Here is a 24,532-nt window from a genome sequence, read left to right on the forward strand (position 1 = left end):
TTGCATTCAAAGCAGTTTTTTAATAACTCTTTTTTAAAACAGGATCCTTTTCAAGGACATCTATTGTTAGGAAATAACCTGACCAGTGTTATAAGTACCTGCACCTACACACAAACCAATATAAAAAGAAAGAATAAATGGAGGTGTTCTTAAAAACCAAAGGCAAAAATGCAAAGTCCAAATTCCTCCTGCTTTGTGCGCTGGGCTTGATAAAAGAAGGCTGCTGTTGTCTGTAGTTCATAATACATTTAAGTTGCTCAACAGGTTGCAGGTGGGTCTTGTTGTTCACTTTTCAAACTCTTTTTTGTTCCTCAACTTTTCCATAAGCAATGAGCTGACACTCAATGAAGTCAACTGAGCGAGCTGATTCAAGAGCCACTTCTCCCCAGTTTAAAGGCCCAGTTCATCATGGCTCTAAGTTCTGATTTTGAGAACAGGAAAAACAGAGGTCCATGGTTGAGAACAAGAAAAAATGTCTCTTGAAACCACTTTACCACTCATTCTTACTGCAGTTAGCTTTGCCCAGCTCCAAAGTTTCTATGCCAGAGGACACACACACGCTGCTGGTCTGTGCTGACTCTGCAGCAGTTTCCTGGTGAAGACGTTCTCTATGAGAGTTGCCAGTTTCTATCCATGCAGATAAGCTTCAAGCCAGTGCTCTCCAGAATCCTTCAGTGAACTGCAGGAAAAGAAAGTAAAAAATCACTTATGAGGAGACAATATTCAATTCATGGGATGCAATCTAGAAAGAAAATTAAGTAGATGGAAGAAAAGGATTAAAGCCTGCATGGCTATCTCATAGCAGTCTGTGTACAGGGAAAATGTTGAGAGGATTAAACAAGAGAAAACAAATTTTTAAAACTTCACAAGTTATTTTTAATTAATTAATTCATTAAAAATTAATTAACTGAAAATAAATAATTGAAAATTAAAGTGCCTTTAGAAAAACCGAAATAAACTCTAGGTTTGATCTCTCCATGGACATAGATTTGAAATGGTTGCCTATGTCTCTTCCTTGCAAGCAATTACAATGCAAAACTATCTTCCTAAGTGATACTTACTGCAAAATATCCGAAAATGCTGTCAGTAAAGTCTTGCTTTTATACTCAATGCCATGCTTCTCACAAAGGGCTTTCACCAGAGGAGCTACTTTGCAGTAGTTGTGTCGAGGCATTGTGGGGAAAAGGCTGCAGAATTGAAGGAGAGGGAGTTACTGTAAGCCTTGGCTTGAATCATTCTCTGTTCCCTCTGTCCAAAGTAATTCCCTACCCTCTCCCAGAAGGAGAGCAAAGGGTCTCCTGAGATGCTTTAGTGTGAGACTACATGGCCTTGATGTCTTTTAAGTTCCCCATATTATTCCCACTCTTCTTCCCATAATCATACTCACTGGTGCTCAATTTGGAAGTTGAGGTGCCCAGTGAACCAGTCATTGAACACAGATTGTTTCACGTTGCACGTTGCATGGAGCTGGGAGGAAAAGACACCAAAGAAATACATGATTTAGATTTAAGTCAGAGTCAGTGATTATAGCCATGATTGCTCTCAAGAATTGATCAAAGTCCGGATTTAAATGGGTTGTTAGCATATAAGTCAATTTAAATAGCTCTTTGTTCAGAAAGAGCAACTTGACTCTCATGCACACAACCCCAACTGTCATTCTTTAAAGAGGTTCTCACATCTTTCACTTGGATGGAAAGAATGGAAAGAAAAGATGCCCGGTTGAGAAACAAAAGCCATTCTTCCGGCCTCCTCCAACTAGTACCATTGGAGTCAGACACAAAAGGATGAGGGCAAAGGTTTGTGTCCACAGGCTTCATCTCACCTGATTTAGACACCTTTAATCTGAAATCTGCATCTGAGCTCATCACCTTACAGTCAATGGAGAACACCAGTTGCCATTCACCTGACCTGCTTTAGATGTGTGTTTTAGAATGAGGTAAATCATGCTCTAGAAACGTCTCTTTCACTTTGATGAATGTAGCAGTTGTTCAGATACAGACATCCAAATTTGGTCAGAAGAATACCAAGTTCCCTTGCGTTTTTTCCCCTTAATGTAAGGAAAAATGCTTAGAACCACTATGTGGGATAATATCGCTGGAGGCAGCAGATGTGTTTGTAAAGTTAAGTTGCATTTACATATTAATTTTAACCAGACCTAAATATTATCAGATTTATCTCATCTGCAGTAAACCTGTAAATGTAGGGTAAAACTTAAAGGTATCCAGTCCCATTTTTCTTCTTTTTAGTTGGCTTAAAAAGGAGGTCGCCTGTTATATCATCAGTACTTTTTCATAATAAGAAGGGAAAAGTGTTGTGAAAAATACATGAAAATATTTCGGTGAGAAAGTACGATTTTTTTTACTCCAGATGTCCTTTGTTACAACTACAGTTTTAAGTGTTTTACTGCTACAGAAATGCCTATTTAACAAAGAGCAAGGACAAACCTCATTAACACAGCCTTACAGCTATGAGAATAAGAATTCTGTTCTACAATTCAGAATTGCAGACCCCTTCCAGAAAACAGAGATTCTCACCTGAGTAGATACCCAGTCTTTGTTCGTATCATAATCAATGTGCATTGGAATGTGATTCATCTGTGTCACCCAAACAAACCAGGTACTCTCCAGGTACCTGCACAGATAAACAGAGGCACACTTACCATAGCTCTAATCCCATCCAAATTTACCATTAAAACATCTTCCTGAATCTCATCTTTAGCGAAAGAGCACCTTTACGCAATTCAGGATTTTCTGTCACCCCTTTGCTTCCTACATTTTGGAGTTTCTTTTGAGAACCACTCAGATGTTGCAGATGTCCCTGAGCAGCCACCATCCCACCGCTGAATTTCACTGTTTCTTCTTGGCTGACTAGTTATTTCTGAGAATATTGTAATGAATGTGACTAGTTTTCATTTCTTTTCACTGAAGTTCAGTATTGTTTCCAAGTATTCATCATGGGGACTCTGGGTATGCTGTGTGTTACCTGGACACCCAGTAGTAGATCATGAAGTTGTTAAATCCCATTAAAGGAATATACATGAGACAGACTCGAATGTTGAAAGCCACAATCAGTAAGAGGTCCTGTAAAACAAAACAAGATGAAAATAAGGTTTTGTTGATGAACCCCCTCCTCTCCCTCCTCTCCCCTTTACTTGAATTCCAGCATTAAAAATGTTCTTAGTTATTGATCTCTCATTTACCAAGGGGAGGCTCCACACCATCATTCTGCCTCCAGCTGACTGTATCCCTGAAACATCCAACAGCACTCACGTTACCTTCAGTAACTAAAGACCCGCAGACAAACAGCCCTGTTTGGGACTAGGCCTGATAGTCTCCTGTTAACTTTTATTCAGCTACTAAAAGGCTAAATAGCTTCTAGGAAATTCTTCCCAGTCCCATTGACTGCATTTCTCCTGCAGCAAGCCTAGAATCAGCCTTTTCTCTCCTAACCACCCCAATCACTTGAGGTGAAGGTTAATGTAGCCACACAGTGGAGGCAGTTTTTGAACGTTCCCTCTAGACATTGCAAGTAGTACTTACCAACCACTTTTTCCTCTTGATTGCAAAGTAGAATATAGACAGCTGGAAGAAGGGCACAAGTGCAAGTGGGGCCAATACTGAAGGAAAGAATGAAACCAGAGAGAGATTTATCAATTCACTGCATCATAAATCTTCCAGAATATGCTTCTGTAAGAAGAAAGATTCTCTTTCCAGTGGAAATAAAAGTGCCCTCTTCCATTTACACCAACTTTCACATGTCAGCATATTCTTTTCCTCTTTTCATGCCACCACTTCATTTCTTTCCCAGCCTTTTCAATCCTTTCATCCATATACTTGATTCAGCCCTATATGGTGCCTAAAGTCACATAATCCTAAGAGAGACATAAGAGGCAATAACTCCTCATGTGACCCTTCTTTGGTGTGAAGGAAACTTCTGGGAGCTGTGACTTCAACAGGAATATCTTTAAAACCTTCATTTTGGGAAGGAGATGCAGTCATGATATTTAGGTGAAGTTCCTGCAGCACTGCAAGGAAACGGGGATACTCACAGATGAAATACTTATGCTGATAATTGTAAGGCATGAACTTCTTCTTCTTTTTTCCAAGCTGAAAGATGAAAAGACATTGCAATGGGCCACTTGGAAACCTGAGAGCCTTCATGAGGTATTCCTTATTCCTGTCTAATGAACACATCAAGAACTACCTCTGAATCTTTCTATTTCAACCCCTCCTCTTGAAAAGCAGGTAGTGAAGCTCCAAATCAAGAGAGAAGCAGGTTTCATTTCAGCCTCTGTATCTAGGTATCAATCTTATGTCAATGTCAGAACAAAGCCATTTTTTAAGAGGGCTCCAAAACTCATGGCAGGATACAAAAATGCTCAAAAATCACAAAAAAAATGCTTACAAATCATGCTCACAATGCTCACTGGTAATGAAAGTCCCATCTAGCCACATATTTACTGCAGAGAGCTGAGACTCTCAGTGCTTGGGGAGGAGCAGGTTATTAACATGAAGAGTAAGACAGGAATCTTGGAGGGTGATGAATGCAGGATGTGTTTGCTGTGAAAGCTACATCTGAATCGCTGCATCAGATGAGATAGGATGCAGACATTCCAAAATTTGGAGTGATAGAGGAGATAGTGGTCAGAAATGACAAAAACATTTCAATGCCATCCTATAATGACTGTACAATAATTTCTGCAATGTCAAAGAAGCAAGCACTCTATAGAGACATCATCCTTTTTAGTTTCTTGAATACTTTACCTTCAAGTACATGAAGCAGCAGAGATGAAATATTTACAAAAAGCACAATGGTTTTCTTTCTTTCTTCCTTCCCAGTGTATCTTTTCACTATTCATACAAAAAGATTCTTAACGTTATCTGCACATCTTGTGCTTATGATTCTTCAGATGACAAAATAATAAGAAAGCAAAACAAACTATTTCCAGATCTTCCCTATTAGTGAGAAAATAAAAGCATGAACACCTCAAAGATGTTTTCACTGGGTCAAAACTGAAACAAAAAAAGTTCACTGGTATAAAGTTGGGGTTGTTCAGCCTGGAGAAGAGAAGGCTGCGTGGAGACCTCAGAGCAGCCTTCCAGTATCTGAAGGGGGCTATAGGGATGCTGGGGAGGGACTCTTCATTAGGGACTGTAGTGATAGGACAAGGGGTAACGGGTTCAAACTCAAACAGGGGAAGTTTAGATTGGATATAAGGAAGAAGTTCTTTACTGTGAGGGTGGTGAGGCACTGGAATGGGTTGCCCAGGGAAGCTGTGAATGCTCCATCCCTGGCGGTGTTTGAGGCCAGGTTGGACAGAGCCTTGGGTGACATGGTCTAGTGTGAGGTGTGGAACTGAATGATCTTAAGGTCCTTTCCGACACTAACTATTCTATGATTCTACGAAAGAAAATCTCTGAAATCCACTTTGCCCATCCACAATGTGCCTGACTTGTTTTCTTTTAAAAAGCAGCAAGACATGAGAACTGATTTCCTACATTTTCACTTCCATCAAACCCAGTCTAGCATAGCCACTAGAGATGTTCATGCTCATGTTCATATATAGCCATGAGAGAGCTTTCAGAAGATCATGGACAAAATCCTTCCTACTTCCAGCTAACAGTTTTCTATGGATAAATATTTTGTGCAAACTTTCTTTATAGGAGTCTTTCTGAGATAGCAGAACTGGAATTTTCCAAATGCCTTGGAGAGGCATGAGGAAAAATAGTATAATACAATTTCTTCGTTTATTACCAGCTAAAGAATAATGAGATGTTAGTTTAAGAGGCTGGTTATCTAGCAAAGACACCATTTCATCACCCCAAGAGTAAAGAGAATTGCCAGGGAATGAAGAGGCAAGAGACTTTGCCTATCCTGATGGAATCAGAAATCATAAGAATGCAGGGAGGGCCTGTTCATGGTTTTTATTTTTATGAAAGCCATAAAATTTATGATTAAGACATCATTTCCTATGCTTGTGTTTTGTGCATAGCACCAGTACTGATCCTGAAGGATTTAGTTGCCAAACAGTTCCCACAGCCAAAGGACCCAGAGGGAACATCTGACTCACTATCTACAGCATCACTAACATCTAACACTAATGCAAGTGGACTGACTCATTCTTTGTGCTGTCTGCAAGGTGCTTACTTTGCTCTTCTAGCAGCACAGAGAACTTAAGCACTGATTTTAAGATGTTGTTTCTCAGGAGCTGGGTTCAGCTATAACAGTTATATTTCTCAATCCTAGTTGCTGGTGTAGTGCTGTGTTTCAGCACTAGTCTGAGAACAATGCTGATAACACACGAGTGTTTTAGTCATTGCTCAGTAATCCTTACCCTGATCAAGAAGTTTTCGGTCTCATGCTTTGCCAGTGAGGAGAGGCATGGAAAGCTGAGACAGGACACCTGGCCCAAACTAGCTAAAAGGGTATTCCATACCACAGCACATCATGCCCACCATAGAAACTGGGGAGAGTCACCCAGAAGGGCAGATCACTGCTCAGGTCAGGCTGGGTATCTGAGAGCAGATAGTGAGCAATTGCATTGGGCATCACTTGTGTTTACTGTTTTTTCCTTTCCCTTTTTAGCTTTATATTCTTTCCCCTAGTTATTTCTCTTGTGATTATTATTAGAAGTTTCATATTACACTTTTGTTGTTGGACTGTTCTTTTCTCAACCCTTGGGGTTTAAATTCTTTCTATTCTCCACCCTATTCTGCCCAAAGAGGAGGGGAAGCTGAGAGTAAGCAAATGGCTGCGTGGTTCTGAGTTACCAGCTGGGTTTAAACTGGAACAGCAACTAAGAATCATAATAACCAGTAAGTAAATGAGACTCTCAGACTTGGAATACCTTGGGAATTACGAGTTCATGCAGAAAGGCATAACCTGGTTGTTATTATACCCTCCTCTATAGCTTCCTGTCATTAAAATCTTTGCTTCTCCAAACATGCCCATGCTCACCTCCACAGAGAGGGTCTTTCCCAAGCTGAAGAGGAGCGGGTGCATGTTGAGGTCAGGGTCTTTGCGGAAGCAGTTGGGTTTGGCATGGTGCTGGTTGTGTAGGTGATTCCACCAGCTGGCTGGTAACCCCTGCACAAAACATGATACTAGAACAGCATCACCAATTGCTATTTATCCACCTCTTATTCACAGCTGCGTTACACTTCCCTCCCAAGCAATATTATCGGACTGTAAGGACACTCCCATTCATTGCTTAATCCACATTAACCACACAGAATATTCCCAATATGAGGAAACTACCTTCAGAACATTTATCACCACAATCTGCAGAAGTCGGTTCCATTTAGGCTTCGTGAAGACAGAGCAGTGCCCCAGATCATGTTGGAACCAACCCATCTGGATCTGGAAGACAAAAGGGTCACCGAGGAAGAAGAGTCACAGTGGCATTGCATTCATTTGCCTTGGGAGGCTCTGTAATTTCAGAGTAGGAGTGTGTCTTTCTCCTGGTTTGGGGAAGAAAGCCCACCGCCTCTCTTAGATGCTCAGTGCTGAGAACTTCCTTCCAGACTACTGTCCTAAAGCTGCTCAGCATCATAGAACACCATGGAATCATGGAATACCAGGTTGGAAAAGACCTCAAGGATCATCTGGTGCAACTCTTCAGATACCAGATACTGATTTTATTGGAGCAGCTGAGGGGAAAGTAGCAAAATAGCATTGCAATCAAGTCGACCGTTACAGCGTGGAGGTCTTCTGCTCCCATTGCAAATTGATGATTTCCAAGTAACTAGCTAGATAATGTAAGCATTTCCAAATCCACAACTTGATTACATTCAATTTTTCCTATGGAAATACAAGAATGCTCTCTGAGGAGTATCTGCCTTAGCAGATATTGGACAAATAAAACAGATAGTTTAAAAAAAGATGAGTTACTTCACACTTTGTCCATGAATGACTCAACAAACCTAAGGATTCAGCGCCACTAAGAAAATCTTGCTTTCTTCCCCCCTTCACCCTCCCATCGAAGGGTCACAAAGTCCCTATTCCCTCCTTCCCTCCACCAACCCTGACATGTATCATACCCTTCTATTTTTCAGGACTACTGAGTGTAACTGGCTCCTAAAGGACCCAACAAGCACCAGAGCTATCAGCATATCACAACAGTGGAGTTGAGCATGAAATATTCCCTCTTTTGCTTGGGCGAGTGAGGAGATCAGCTCATCCCATCTTCTGAAATGCCAGCTTCACAGCACCCCACCAACCCTGGAGAGCAGCTTGTCAGCAAAATGGGATTTGCTGGAGGCAACCAAAACTGTGCTGTACAACATGCTTGTCTTCAGCCAGACTACAGGATCTAAGATGAGGAAGTAAAGCAACAGCTGGGATATCAGCATCTCATTATCTTCTACCCAGGAGAGCCAAACAGGTCTGCAGCGTTGAATGGCTGTCAGCAGTTTACCTGAGCAGTGGTGAAGAACGCCATGCCAACCACGAAAGGCACAAAGGATATTCCAAAGTGCCAGACCATGAGCCAGGATGCAACATCCAGTACCAGGAGGTGAAGGAAAATCAGGAAGAAAAAGGTGTAATTTGGCCTCAGAAGTCCCATCTTCTCAACAGAGCAGCGCAGCTCACGAAAATCCTCTAAAAGTGCTTTCTGTGGGAAAAGTGAGTATTAACGCACTGACTACATTGAAAACGAAACACGGCAGACCCAAGAATCCCAAAGTAGACATGGAAGTCACAGGAGATATTGTCTCAGAGGGTCCTTTGTATAAAAGTGAGCATCAGATCAACACATCTTGGTCTTGCTTTGACACTGGAAAACAAGTTACTGACGAGCTTTGGTGCTGACACATTGCAGTGGGAAGAACCGAGCAGAATCTGGGGCTCCTTGCTCACACCCAGGTGTGGGTTTAGTGATTCTGGGACAGTGCATGTTCCCATGCCTATGGCACAGTGTCAGGCATGCTGCTAGCTCCTTTGTTTTCCTTCTCCTCCCATACCAAACCCCAAGCCATTCCCACTGCTGGATTCTAGGACACTCACTTTTTTATTAGACTCAAAGCTGGGTTGATCTGGTGCCAGCTCCCCAATCAGCAGTGACTTCAAGTATCTTTTCACCAGGGACTTATCATTATGGAATGCTGTAAAGGCATCCTGAGAAGACACAAATGGACGGGTTAAGAAAGGATAAGCACCAGATGCTGAGTCCTTATTCCAGGTCTTTGGTTTATAATATATAATCCAGTTTCTTTTGTCCATTTTTGTCCCCTTTGGTTGCTCCTGTAATTCTTTGCCATGAACTGGATCTCGGCCAAGGAAGCTGGAGAAGTTTCAAGAAATCAGATTTCATAAGAGTACCTGGGAGAGGCTGGTAATAAACATGAAAGTGTTTGATGAAAAACCCTTTGCAGAGGAAAGCATGCTCTTTCATCTGCTTGTTTCAGCACAGTCCTTCCCTAGAAACCTCTAGCCAGCAGCCCTGCCCTATGAATGGGACCCAGGAGCAGAAAAACACGTCAATGAAAGAGTCTTTGCTATACTTGAGATGATGTTTTTAAAATCCTCATTACATTAGGACCATGAGAGATATACAATGAAGCTCCCCACACAGCAGGACTAACTGCGTATCTCTTACAATTCCTTATAGGTTTTCAGGCTGATTGACAGTTTGGGGAATGGAGTAATACCAGTGACACAAAAATGGGCCTGTCCAAGAACCATTTGAAATACCAGTTTCAAAATCAAACACAAACTAGGAATAAAGGATGAAATTCCACATAAATCAAACCTCTTCTTTATTTCATGTTCTCAGGGAATTTTTCCAGAAGAAAGTTAAAGAAGCTGACCATACTCCAGAAAGAGTAGATTTAACAGACTCCTCATTGTCTAATGAGGTACTGGCTGATTTTGGCTCGAAAAATCAGTGAACAAAGAAATTCTGCACGTGTGGTCAGGATTAAGCCCCTGGAAGACAGAGGATTTCTGCAGTCTGGCATTCTTCTGGGGTCTCCTCTTTAGAGACAATCTGAGTATGTTAGTCTAGAGGGAATCAGAGCAAGGTGACATTTTGGGCAGATGAGCTTTTTATACATACCTAGCAGCCCTTTGTCACAGTGAAAGATGAGTTCAGACCCAGAGGATGGGGAAACATTTCCATTATGATTCTGTGCCCCTTATCCTACAGGGTTTTACGTATTTTTTATGCAGCTCCCTCTTGCCAGGAATTCTAGAACTGAGTCAAGCTGTAAGGATCAATGCTGCACCTTAGAAACAGGAGCCAGAACCCTTCCAAGCAGCATTTTCTATCCACAATATCAGTACCACAGATTTGTGTCACAGAAGCATAAGCCTTTCAGTCCTGCAACCTGTCCTTTCTTCCCCCTGCTCTTAGGCCCTGATTCCTATTTTATGAGAGATTAGCAATAAGGAATATCATCTGCAACACACCTATCCTTCAGCATTTGATATCAGCATAATGTTCTGCAATGCATATCATCTATACATACAAAGTAATCCACAGAGGAAGATAATTCTCACCATATACACACAATTCTCACCATATATACACAATTCTATATATGTGTATAATTCTCACTGTATATACAGTGAGCTCTGGAATAGTCAAGAGAACTTGGAAAAAAGTCCGGGATCCTGGCTTTAGGCAAATCCATGCCCCAAGCACAATGCCAGCTACCACGATCACTCTCCACTGGCAGATGCCATGGAAACACCATGTCCTCCTACCCTGACCATGACACAACTTCCTCCTCTGCCCTCCTAGACCTTACCGTAGCATCTTGCCCAGCATAGTGGCTTAAAACTCGGCTGCCTCCAGGATGTCGTTTGGAAAACTTGCTGACATCATACACTTTCCTGTCAATCACCAGCCATTGCTCCTGTCCTTGCCCACGGCCATTGTGCATCCTGATCTCTTCCCAAGTGAAAAGCTGCAGAAAGGCTGAAGCAGGTCTTGTCTCCTTTCTGGTGGAGCCAGTCTGTGGAGCCATCTGTACTGGTAGATGTGCAGTTGGTGCTGAGGTGCAACTGGTCTAAGTTTTGCAGCGCTGTGTCCAGGCTGAGAATGAACCATCTCAGCCTGCCCGTTATAAAGTCCCTCTCCAAGCCACTCCCTGTGATTTTAGGCTGGTTGGCTCCCCTTGCCCAAACACACCCTTCCATAGTTTCCTCCCTTTCCATGTTCACACCAGACACTTTGACACACCCTTGAATAAAAGCCCTATTCCTCCTTGTCCTTTCTGATCTGCCTTGAGAAGGTCTAATTACTCATGAGAGCTCTAGACTACTTCAACTGAATGAAAATATGCATAAATAGAAAAACTTCAGTGGATTATCTGTTAGAGATGGCAAAAATCCAGAAAGGACTATTAGGTGAGCACCTTCATAGAGCATTAGGAACTGGATAAGGTAAGCTGTTAACTTACATCCATACTGCTGAGTCAATAATGGGGATTAGACAGAAGAGAAAGTTCAGGAAGGCTGTGGGCAGCTCTTCTGCTGCAAATATCCAGTGACTGTCATAGAAAACTGAAGCACTGTCAGCATCCTGTAATCCTTTAATCAGTCATTAACATTAGGACAACCAGCTTATGACACAGAGTGGAGCTTCATGTCATCCAGCACCAAAATGTAAAGCTGTAAAGGAGCCTGTGTGAACAGCCGAAAGCTGCTATTAAATGTATTTGCTAACAAACATCTCTCATTCAACTGTAATTTCTGCCTTCAAGGCATAGAGCCAACTTGTGCACTAGCATAGGGAAAGCAGCAGCATGCTCCAACCTTTCCATGAGGTCTCTCTTAACTGTCTCATCACTACCCAAAACCTTCAGGTTGTCCTTGGTTTTGAAATGCTCAATCTATGTCTCATTTTTGACTAAAAGCATTGTTATCTACTATTATACCACCAGATCAGAGTACACAAACAGTGCATTAAGGAAACATTATTTATCTCCAGTTAACTTAGCTTGCATATTGACAGCTCTTTGCATACAGTTCCTTTCAGTTTCCTGCATATATTCCAGTCATTCAGGCATCTCACTGTTCAAAGAATTCCTTCTTAAGTCAACAACAAACAGCAAAAGATTTGGGGGTTAATAATAACAACAACAACAACAGCAACTATTAACATCAAGTTTCACTGTCAATTACATTACATCTAATGGCACTGTGTACATAATTAGCCTAACTTACATCTTAGCCCTGTAGAGCCAAAGTCTAAATATCTCTGATGTTCAGAGAGGATCTGCTATGCAGTAAAAAGATGAGAGTTCTCATCTGTAATAAATGGCAAAGAGAAGGGAATGCTATATTCCTATAAAGTCACATCAGTTTTGCAGGTGACTCAGAAAAAACTAAGCCTACATATATGGAATATTGATATTGATATAAACTTGATTGATAAAAACTTGAGATTTAGGATTCTCTTGTTCTTATGCAATAGAATCATAGAATCAGCTATGTTGGAAAAGACCTTTAAGATCATCAAGTCCAACCTTTGCCCCAGGACTGCCAAGTCCACCAGTAAACCGTGTCATACTGTTAAATACTGAAACATGAGTTTTCCACCTTTCTCCAAACTTCTGTATGTTTATAAATATAGCATTTTTATAAGCACAAATATTATCTACAGCAAAGGCTAGTCCCTGCATGAAGCCTAAGAAGTTCTAGGTCTCAACTGTCTTGTCACAGTGAATTTCAGAGACTATTCACATACTGGGAGTCAAAGAACAATGGTCATTGTGATGAGCTCCCAGTTCTCAGAAGGACTGAGAAAACTCAGCTGAAGCTGCAAGCTTCAGGAAGGACAGAAAGATAAGAAAACCAAACTCTATCCTTGACCAAGGTTCCTCCACAGGGTGAGGTGAAATTACAGCTGTGTTCCCTGTTTCCCAAGCAGGTGGCATGCAGGAAGCCTTGGCAAGAGCTGATCAAAGCAGAGATGATCTGATAGGCCTCTGCATCAGCAAAAAGGGAGCATTTCATTTATACAGAATAACTTTATTTTGAAGAGTTTGTCCTTAAAGGACTCTGGAATGGAGCTTAGAGGAGATCTGTGCTGTAAAGTGATGACAACGCTTTGCAGCTTACAGTTCTTTTTCTTAGCACACTACAAATCTCAGACTGCAAACACAATCTAAGTGTGAAGACTTGGGCTTTGTCTTCCTTCTTTCCCAGTAACAGTAGCCCAAAACCAGCTGGATAGAGATGAAATCTCACATAGCAGCCTCACGTAGCCCTGCATAGAATGGGCAGTCTTTCTGGTTGACACAGAACTGTGAATGATGCAATTCTAATTCTTTAAATCATGTAGCATCTTGTAAATAAATCAGTCAAGCCTAAACCAGCTCTTTAAAAGTTTCTGACATGTGGCAATGGTTGAACCATTGAGAAAGAGAAATGTAACTATCGGTATTCATTGGAAGGCAGTGTGAAAGGAATGGGAGGAATAATTTCTACTGTGATGTCACATTGCATTTTGTAACTGTTTATCTTGCTCTAAATGAAAGTCAGGAGCGTCCAAACAAATAATGTGTTTACGTTCTAGCATGGAGTATGTGTAGAGTCTTACACAAGTCACGTTCAGTAGGTGGTGATAAAATATGCTATAATTGTTGCAGATTTCTTCATCTGAAGAGTTCCTATATACAGGCAAAACCCCCAGGTTACTCTATAGCAGCAAAATGTTTCTTTTTGGCACAAGAAGTGTGCAGAGATAAATAGGTTAACTCTGAAATACATAACATGCTTTACACTGGATACTTAAACCAAAGCAGAGTGAAGCTGCTGTCACAAATGAGCACTTAATCAATCTGAGCAACCCTGTGACACCACGATATAAAACCCAAGTTCCTGATGCTGCTTCTCCTTACACGAGGATTTACATCTCTTGCGCTCAGTTGACGCTACCCACATATCTTTTCAGACAGTATCTGTTGACACTGCTGTTCTCCAGACAAGTTTGATAGAGACCAGCAAGCATGATCCTGTATGTGAAAGAGCCCAACAATCAGCAATCAGCATACAGGGATGGTTTAGGCTTATAAAGTAGATCTAAGATTAATTCACACCGGAGTCTGATGCTAGAGATTCCAGAGGTTTGTGATAGATTGGTTTTGCATCATATGCAAGAAAAAGAACAAAAACCAGAACAACAAAAGGAAAGGAATAGTACTTTTAAAGATTGCCCTTATTTTTGATTCACTAATACACATAGACTGAATCTCTTCTAACCCAACATAGATCAGAATAATGGCTCTAGTGGACACCCTGTGTCAATACCCTTGAACCAATAAACTTGATTCATTGGCACAAAAAGATAGTATGGATCAATATGTGTCTAATAGAATGTTTCCAACATTCAACATATCACAAAAACCCAAACTTCAAATACCAGCATATTTGCTTATGCTAAGCATAACCACCCTGCTGATAAAGTGTACAGGTAGTGTATATTTTATATTTTGTATAGTGGTAAATATATTTATGAATAGGGAAGTTCTGCTGATTAAGATTCAAATTGAGTCTTAAACTATAGAATAAACTCTTCCTTGATAGTAATTGCTGTGCAATTTCTTATCAAGTTGCCAAGATTTATGTTTTAGTTACTACTGTATTTATTCTACTGTTGTTATTACAGAATACTGACAGAACGCTGAAAGAATTTGTCTTTCCATCATCTTACCCTCTTAATAATCCTGCTTGGTTTCTCCAGCTCTCTGACCCAGCTTTCTGGACAAACCACCCAAAGGAGGAAAACATGGAAGATCTTAAATTGAGATACCACCATGAGCAACATGACCCATCTGCAACCTGTTGAGCAACTTACATGTATTGTAAACTACAGACAACAACAGTCTTCTTCTACGTAACAAATAATATCAAGCACAAAGCACAAAGCAGGAGGAATTTGAACTTTGCATTTTTGCCTTTGTTTTTTAAGAACACCTCCATTTATTCTTTCTTTTTATATTGGTTTGTGTGTAGGTGCAGGTACTTATAACACTGGTCAGGTTATTTCCTAACAATAGATGTCCTTGAAAAGGATCCTGTTTTAAAAAAGAGTTATTAAAAACCTGCTTTGAATGCAATTTGGAAATCCCTTCTAACCAGTACCTGGAACAATTCTGTGTTCCCAAATCCAAGGGTGGTTACAATGGTGTCATCCACAATTATGAGCAACAGCACTAACATTTTATGAGTGTTTGAGTGATCATACTATCTTAAGTACTAATGCATGGATTTCACTGCATGCTGTGTTTGGGAATACCTGAAGACATTTCTAAATAGAAGTCTTGGTGACGGTATTATAAATATTAAGGATTCCTCCCTTTTTTATTTGGTGAGACTTGAAAGCTGTGCTATTAGATCCTGAGTCCCACTGAAATCCTCTAAATGCAAGACTGGCACAAAATGGTTCTTTGTGGGGTCAGTCTCACAAACCAAACTGACTATTTGTTACATTTACTTGGTCATTCGACTCATGTGAACACAGTAATTTATTGAGTCTGTCTGTTTGCAACCTGATTTGAATGAAAATGTTTCTGTCCTTTTAACTGGTCCAACAGGCTCTGTGTGAATATTCATTTCTTTATCTATTTCATAAATGCTATTACAATTGGGGTGGTTTACCTTTATCAAATTCTAAAGTGGTTCACAAACTTCAGGGTGTCAGGGGAGATCCTGGTGGAAGATGGTAAGGCACTTCTGCGTTTGCACCAATACTGACGTTCACTAATCTGATCTAAGGAGTAATAATGGGAAACTACAGAGCAGTCAGTCTCACCTCTGTGCCTGGCAGAATCTTGGAGCAGATTCTCCTGGATGGCGTGCTAAGGCACATGAAAAACAATAAGGTGGTTCGTGACAGCCAGCATGGCTTCACTAAGGGCAAATCCTGCCTGACCAATTTGGTGGCCTTCTATGATGGGGCTACAGAACTGATGCATAAGGGCAGAGCATGACGCGGTCTAGTGTGAGGCATCCCCTCCCATGGCAGGGGGTTGGAACTGGATGATCTTAAGGTCTTTTCCATCCCAAACCATTCTGTGATCCTATGATTCTGTGATTCTATGATTCCTCTTACCACCCACCTCTGCAAAAAATAGACAGTCTTTCAGGGTTACTGCATAAGCTATTAAATAATTGACTGGTGGCCAATGTGTTTGTCACCTGACCTGAAGGAAATTTACATACATATCCATATCTATGTGTAAAATGTATATCCATTAAGGAACAGCCAACCAGAAATAGAGGTGATGTCTACAATGAAGTCTGATAATACAGGTGACTATATTCCAGCTTACCAACTCAAATGCCTTTTCTTCTGGCGTTGCCTACCGCTGGCTCAGTAGGTGCTTTCTGCTATCACTCTAAAGCTCTCTAAATGCTGAGCTGTGCTCCTGTGCATGTACAGAACTGCCTGAGTCTACGCAATGTTCATCTTGTCACACACTTCAGGGTGGGGCATGTTCAGTTTTCCTGTCTGCCATATCCCCTGAAGGGCCCAGTCCCATAGGCATACTTGGAACATGCTTGACATGCTGGCAGGACTCTGCTTCTCAGAGAACGCTTGTGTTTGTTTTCTTTCTCAAATGAAGCTGGAAGAGGTGATCCTCCACTTTGCTATCATAATATGGTGGTTATACACTTCTTACAGTAGTGTAATCACCAAGATTCTATTCTCTCCCTAGCAAAAGCAATTCAAAGCCGTAATTCCCACCTCTCACCCACATGGGGACTGGAGGTATACCACAGGCTAAGAAAGAATTCAAGACTGGCAGAACTGGCCTCTCATGGCATTTCTTGTCTGGTTCTCAGAATCCATTTGAAGCAGGAATTCAGTCCCCATTTAGATGCTTTCTACATCTTGGATTCAGTGGCTACTGGCAACTGCAACAGCAATTTCCATCCTTTGTTATTGGTTTCATAAGAGTGATACGGTAGCTAAGTTGTTATCTTAGGCAGCCTGGGTCCTTCAGTTGTACTTCTGAGCTGTGCTTGTTCCAGCTCTACAAAGGACTGAAAAATGGTGTGCTAGGACTGAGTCAATTGTTCAAATGCTGCCCTTCATTATCCTTTTTGATGGATTGCTATCAAAGGATATGCCCCAGGCACACACTACAATCTGAGCGGCACCATGATGAGGCTCTGGTACAGGGAAGAAGCAGTTTAAAATCAGGATAATGCCTCTCCTTTCCCTATTTCTCCACTCATTACTGTGCAGAGAATAAAGTAACAGCATGCCTTGAATACCTGAGAGGATGAACAGTTGTGTGCAATATGAAGTGGTAACTTCTATAATGCAAGAGCTAAGTGGAAGCATCTATTATTGTGTATGATGTCCTCTGTTACACAGTGCTGGTAGAGTCAGCTACAAGCTAGGCTCTGAAGCTACAAGTTGGGCTCTGCAGGTACAAGTTAGAGTCTGAATGAAGCCAACGAGCTAATTCCCTGCTTCTCAATGATGTGTTTGGTGCTGATTGTGCCAACTTTGCCTTGCAGCATCTCCAAGAGCCAGGAATGGGCTCTTTAATTGGTTGCCTGCACCCAGGGGATAAAGTGGGAAGGAGGCCAGTGTGGTGATTCTATGTTAACATGCTACATCATGCAATGTAGGCACTCCTTTAGGACTGGCAGTGCTATTGTATTGAAAATGCATACAGGGGAATTGCTAAATGCACTTCCATGAGAACAGTGTAATGTCTGTGTTTAACGTATGTAACTACAACCAGAACTAAAGATAAAGTGATATGCTCGCTTTTAAGAGCTGCAAGTGTAGGAAGCTTTTATTTCCTCAACCCTTTAGTGAGAACTTGGAAAATCATCTAAACAGTCATAAGAAGTAAATGAATTTGTTTGGCTCCTGCAAACTGAAATGTACTTTTACCACTGGGATTTTGCATGGCAAGGGAACCAACAAGTAGTGCTAAACTAAAAGGGAATAAATAGTCACTGCTTGTGTCTCAGAAGATTCCTGTATGCTTGAATTCTCCTGTTTCCATATGGAGAAATATTCAGCCTGCAAAACTCCGTTTGGGAGGGAGAAATAATCAGAGATGATCTTTCCTCATGACAGAACCAAAAAGGTTACTAACTTACAGCAGTACGTGGGTTTTTGTGAAGTCTTAATCAGCAGAACATTTACAGCTGGTAACCAGCCTTATGAACTTCTGCTGCTTCCAGTCAGACACAGAGGAGTGTGTGTCTGTATATTCCTCGTCTCATGGATTGGAGATTCCTGTTGTGGCAGCTTTGTGTCAGAATATGAATTATGTCACTTTGCTTCAATACTTTTTTGATGAGTTGTTTCCTCATTTAGATCCTTGGTCACTTGAGGTTATTTAGACCTCATCAGAGAGATGGCATGCCTGTAATGGCTGAGAATACCTGAGGAAAAATGAGCATCAAGTGAAATAATCTTGACAGAGGGGAGATTTAGGTTGGATAGTAGGAAGAAGTTCTTCCCTGTGAGGGTGGTGAAGCCCTGGCACAAAGAAGCTGTGGCTGTCCCATCTCTGGCAGTGTTCAAGGCCAGGCTGGACAGGGCTTGGTCTAGTGGACCGGGTCTAGTGGAAGGTGTACGTGCCCATGCCAGGGGGCTGGAACTGGATGAGCTTTAAGGTCCCTTCCAAACCAAACCATCCTGTAATTCTATGATTTGATTGGCTACTAAACTGAATCTAGAAACACATGCTCTGAAGAAGCTTTTTGGTTTTGGTTTGGTTTTATTACATATCATACCCAAGAAATCTAACATGAATATCCAAAATCACCAGTTCAAACTCCAGTATGAATTAATCATCAATGTGTTTTATAAGCCTAGTTTGCTATGGAAACCATCCCTGTATGCTGCTTTCTTTCACATATAGGATCATGCTTGCTGGTCTCTGTCAAACTTGACAGGAGAATAGCAGCATCAGCAATTACTCTGTTAAAAGACATGGGAAGCGTCAGCTGAGCACAAGAGACATGTAAATCCTTGTGTAAGGAAAAGCAGCTACAGGAACTTTGTTTCTTGTGTGGTATTAGAGGGTTGTTCAGATTGATTCTCTAAGTGCTCATCTGTGGCAGCACCTTCACTCTGCTTTGGTTTAAGTACCCAGTGTAAAACATGTTATGTATTTCAGAGTTATTTATCTGTGCCCACTTCTTGTGCCAAAAAAATGGTGTGCTGATGCATGCAGTTTTGTACCAGCGCAGTATGGGGAACATTGAGTAAGAGCAAGCTAATTATGCAAAGCCTATATACACTGCAAGGATTGCTGCATACACTATCTACATGACCTTAATTTTCACTCTGACTCATAAGTCCATTTTAGCACACAGAACTGTGCCTGGCTGTTGCATACTATTTGGTATGTAACTGGGGACTGCTTACATGGGCATTTCTATCTATTTACAAACTTGTATCGGTGTTACGCAAACAGATTAAGGCTGCAATTATCAGTGTCTATGGGCTATCTAAACCAACAGATAGGCATGGGGTAGCAGAAGAGAGCCTGTGTTAAGTCAGAGCAGTAGTCCAATAAGCCCAGTGTTCAAAAGTGAATGCCCGAAGGAGGATATAAAACTAGATTCAATAGGGATTAACTACAACATCTATTTTATTATCACGTATGGGCTGAATATGCAGTGACTTATCCAATGTGGAAAGGAAAATAATGGCAGCTGTGGCTACTGCAACTGTTGCTGGCAGTGATTTAAGGGGTAGTTCTTCTCAGGAATTACTCATTCCACTTCCACTGACATAGTAGGACCACTGAAATCCCACCCTCATACTAAATGTCCCAAGTATTAATCTAATCTTCTCCTGTTCCTCTTGTATTATTAAATAGCCCAAGACAACGACTTGTTGCAATAGAAGTGGATTTACCAGGCTGCGGCTCGTCACGGAGCTGAAAAAGTATTTGTCTTCATTTATTAACGTTTGTTGAAGTGGGAATTAGAGCTACACACAACATCAGATAAAACCACAATAATAATACATATAAAAATACCATCACCACTTTGTTTTTGTGTGATTTTTCCTTCCTGTTTGGGGAATGCACACTCTTAGCTACCACACCACAGTAGGAGCTTACCTAAAACCAGAGAGGTATGTCATAAAAATAAGCTATTTCCAGCTAAGATTCCCTGTATTATTCCTGTTATGTCTGGGTGAGCAGAGCCAACCAGTTTTGGAATGTTATATCTTGCTTTCTCTCAGGGCCTGCTGAGATTTCTGATCCCCTTTTCAACACTCCCTTATGAAGCTCCAACCTGCTGAATCAGAAACGCTTTTGATTCATCAGCCATGCACCAATGAGCAAAGCAAAGCAGGATGCAATAAAAATACTCATTATGATAGCTTTAAGTATCAGCTGTGGGACATGAGTTTAAAGTTTGATATTGCAGCATACACAATTTGCTCAATGTACGGGGTGATAATGTAAGCTTCATAACCCTATGAATAAAGTTGCAAGCTGTGGGTGTGTGGAAATGAAAGAAAGGTTCTCAGGGCACTTTCTAATCCTTTTTTTTTTTATTACCTCACCACTTCTTTTCACCTTACCAACTTTGAAACTCAAAAATACCTCCATAAGAAGCTGTGGCATGCTGAGAGCCAGTGGGATAAAACTCAGCCTTCAACCGCCATGCGACCATCCAGCCAATTCTTCATCCACCGAATAGTCCATCCCTCAAATCCACATCTCTCCAATTTAGACCTAGAGATAATATGAGATAACAGAAGTAAAATATACCTAGAGATAATAGAGGTACAATATGACCTAGAGAGAAGGTTGTTGTAGAGGACCATGTCAAAGGCCTCACAGAAGTCCAGATAAGAGACATCCTTAACTCTTCCCTTGTCCACTAGTGTAGGCACTCCATCGTGATTTATTTCTTCCTCACTTGCCAACCTTATACATTACAAATTAATATTTTTGGTTTATCACTTACAGTAAAAAGCTACTATCAACACAAGTGAGACAAAAGTCTTCAAAATAGCAGCCTGGATTATAGTGGAAAAACACATTCCAAAGTGTAACTACTTTTACAACTGTCTTAACACAAGCTTGCTTGGGTGGTTTTGCAACAGCATGGATTGTCCCAGCTATATGCTGGCAGGTTTAAACCTGCAGAATTCATGTTTATTCTGATGAGTTGTGTCCTACATTTATTTTAGATTTATAAAATAAAATATTAAAGAGTTCAAATTTTATTTGGTTTATATCCCTGCTTTTTAATCCTTTGGAGTGCATGGAAAGCCTTCACTTTCAGTTAGTGGTCTCTGTGTTGCATGAAGGATGAAAGAGGAGCAATGGGCATGTTAAGTCCAACTCTGAGCCTCAAAGGTGCTGCATGAAGTTTGCATTTTATAGCAGTATCTATAGGCTACAAACCTAAGCCAGGTATGTGAATTTTATTTACTGTGCAGGAAGATTTGTAAGTAGGGTTACATGCAAGTCAGCAAATATTTACTGCCTAATTCATGTAGTAAATAACTGGTGTTGGAAAAGGGCTCTTCCATTGCCTCTCCCTGGTTGTAACTAAAACTCTGCAGTATTCCCTGACCAAATTGTCCTTCTTTGCTAATTACTTCTGCAACAAACTGCTTCTTTGTGAACAAGCTCCAAGCGCTGCTTTCCCTTTTGGACAGGTAAAAAGGAGTGGTTGGAGTTTGCAGGCGGACAGCTTCAAAGTAGAAGCAGTTTGTGATTTTATCCAGAGGATGTTAAGGCAGCAGAAGGCTGGTACCACATCCTGACTTCTGCGCTCTCTGGCATGAGATGAACTTTAGTAGTGCGTAATAACGTAGTAGAAAAAGTGCTGAGGAAGCTTTTCCCTGACTCAAATACTGTGTTCTTGGGACTCTGATTTACAGTTTGACCGTTCCTCTAAAATGCGCCCTCCAATGAACCAAGCGACTGTGTTTCATGAAAAATCTCACCTCCTTTTTGATCCTTTAATCTTTCTAATTCTCTCTATCATGAGCGTGAGTTCCTCATTTTAACTACTTACCTTTAAACGTATTTGGTGACTGAAGGTATTTTGAACCTTTGCTACAGTACAAAATCTGAACATTCCTACACAGTTTCATTGTAGTTGTAAATGGGATCGGTGTAGGTTATCTTGTCACCTTCATTTCCTGCTAATAACAACTTATGAAGAGATTTACCTCTGGGCTACTATGTCCAGTTTTGTTACTCCTAGTACTTTGTCAGCCTTTCTTCCTAGTCTAAGTTCATTTGATATAAATACTGGTGGGATATCAAGTACAATGCCTGGACTTGTGCAGTTGGGCTGTTTCTGTGTGAGCTGTCCTTCCCTATAAAAGTCTACTGCTATTTCTTACATGTACACCCAATGTCTTATGTGAGGCAGAGATCACAGCTAATTTCTATTTTCTAATCTATTGAAAGTATACCACAAGTAACTGAAATAATGGCAACAAATCCAAGTAATTGGCTCTTCCAGAGAGCAGCACAAAAGCCATGCTCCGTATTCTTGTATTACAATGCCTTTCAGGCCTCAATCAGCATCAATTGCAGTCCTTTTATGTAGCCTTCATTCAACTCAAGTGGCTCTTCTCCACTCACCTACTTGCTGCAGCAGGAAACAGAAACCCATTGTTCTACATGCTGCTGCTTCTTCAGAACTGCAATTCTTAAGGAGCAGAAGATTCCTGGGAAAGGAAACCTCTTTCGATAGCAAGTTTGTAAATAAGACCTGAGACATTATTAAAAGCAAGACTGAGACATTCTGCCTTGTTTATACAGACTGTTTTATTGCCTTCCATGAGTGTGTTGTCACTGTTTAGTTGCATGAACCAGGGTGTGTCCTGCATTCTTCCTGCTGTAGTGTCTGAACCTGCTGACACCAATATAATCACACTCGTCTCTGCAAAAAATAGCTCTTAACATGTTTCCCACTGGTAGAACTACCCTGGGGACAGGGCAAGGTCTCATGGGTTTTAAATAAAATCTATGGCAAGGCAATCAGGGGTTGTCTCTGGTCATAGAAATGTTTGGGTTGGTTGGATGATCTTTAGAAATCATCCAGTACAGCCCCTCTGCCATAGGCAGGGACATTTTTCACTAGATCAGGTTGCTCAAAGCTCCATCCAACCTAACCTGAACATTCCCATGATGGGGTTATCCAGAAGATTGCAACTCTTTTTGTATCTGGACTTTGGTTTGTTAATGAGAGGAGGTTTAATGTAAGAGCTCTACAGACGAAGCTTCTGTAACTCCAAAATAGCAGTGTCTGATCATTCTATGTGTCTTCCTCATGCACTGATTTGATTTTCATAGTCCTTTTGGGAACTGGGAAAATGCTATGTCCATTATAGAGAGAGAAGTCGCAACATCTATTGATGGTCATTAATAGTCAGTGGCTTCTAAATGGTCATCTACTTTTGTAAGAAGACTTGTGGAGAAGGTAACTAAGTCCAAATTTCCTCCATCATTGGGCCATTTGCGAAAGCAGATGGCCATATAGATGTCTGTTAATATGAAGGGAAGAGATAGGGAAAGATATATGAATGTAAAAAAGGTGACAAATAAATGCAAAATGACGAGTTAGAAACAGGTTAGAGACCCTTGAAGATGAACGTTTGCACTAGTAAGAGAAGTGGTATTAGTCCCTTCTTGCCTGGCTCTATCTTTGTCTTGTGCCTCATGTGTCTTGTGCCTACCGTGCTTACCTTTTGGTACATCTATCATCTACTTTTTCCATGTGCATTCCAGCAGCCTTTCACACTTCATTGTGATATTAATGCTGATGAAAATATACATGAACTTGGTGCTAAGTGTTGAGCTGGCACTTGATAAACCCAGTGCTCAGGCCCCCTAAATTCTGCATTGTCTTAATGAGTTCTTGCACGGTGGGACTGCTGGAGAAGATGGTAAGACCTTCTATTTACTGCCAACCAGATCTTCCCATTTACAGTGTGCTATAGCTTGGAATCACTCCCTACTGAACTCATCTCCAAGCTGAGCTTGCCCTTTTAGTGTCATTCCCATCCAGAACTGAAAGCAAAACCCACCTGCTCCGTGAGCTTCAGTAGCTCATGTGCCTGATAAAGCCTGGTAGTAGCCATGACAATGTGCACCACCTAGTGGCCATTGCCTCAAAATGATTAAATACGTGCTCGGATTCTATTTTATGTTTTCTAAAACGCACAAGGCAGTGCTTAGCTATAGAAAAAGAGGTCAGGGTGCTTAGTAATTTCAACACACTTGTCCATATGATCTCATTTTCTCTGTAGAGAGAACCATTTAATGCATGTCTGGGAAAAAGATTGCTCCTATCTTAGATTTTCAGGGATAAATTCTCAGGCCCTTCTTCGAGGAGACTGTTTCTAGACAATATGGACATCGCTTTCCATGCGAAATTACCCTATTTTGGAGAACATGCCTCAGCTACTGAGCACTTGCATCTTCAATTCAGCACTCAGGAGTTCCCCTTAGGACCTGAAATCAAATCAAAGCTTTTCTTTTATTTACAAAGTGCTTGCAAACAAGTCTTTGACTAGATCCAGATCTGGAGAAAACTATTGTGTCTTTCTTCA

The 24,532-nt window shown here is 41.0% G+C and overlaps 1 protein-coding gene across 1 annotated transcript; it reads right to left on the reverse strand.

Annotated features, from left to right (window-relative positions):
- Window positions 1-323: 323 nt before the first annotated feature.
- LOC133273689 (acyl-CoA (8-3)-desaturase-like) lies at window positions 324-11,138 on the reverse strand. The gene is made up of 12 exons (XM_061462074.1): window positions 10,752-11,138; window positions 9,007-9,117; window positions 8,417-8,614; window positions 7,258-7,359; window positions 6,958-7,086; window positions 4,049-4,106; window positions 3,540-3,616; window positions 2,983-3,080; window positions 2,535-2,631; window positions 1,388-1,467; window positions 1,062-1,187; window positions 324-679 (listed from the first exon to the last, which is right to left on the reverse strand). The coding sequence occupies exons 1-12, from the start codon at window positions 10,968-10,970 to the stop codon at window positions 628-630; spliced, it is 1,347 nt and encodes a 448-aa protein (XP_061318058.1). The 5' UTR covers window positions 10,971-11,138; the 3' UTR covers window positions 324-627.
- Between the last annotated feature and the right edge of the window lie 13,394 nt (window positions 11,139-24,532).

Source organism: Pezoporus flaviventris, unplaced genomic scaffold (assembly GCF_033815535.1).
Source record: "Pezoporus flaviventris isolate CSIRO_AGI_PZ_B2104156 unplaced genomic scaffold, CSIRO_AGI_Pfla_v1 ptg000035l, whole genome shotgun sequence".
NCBI classification, from domain to species: Eukaryota; Metazoa; Chordata; class Aves; order Psittaciformes; family Psittacidae; genus Pezoporus; species Pezoporus flaviventris.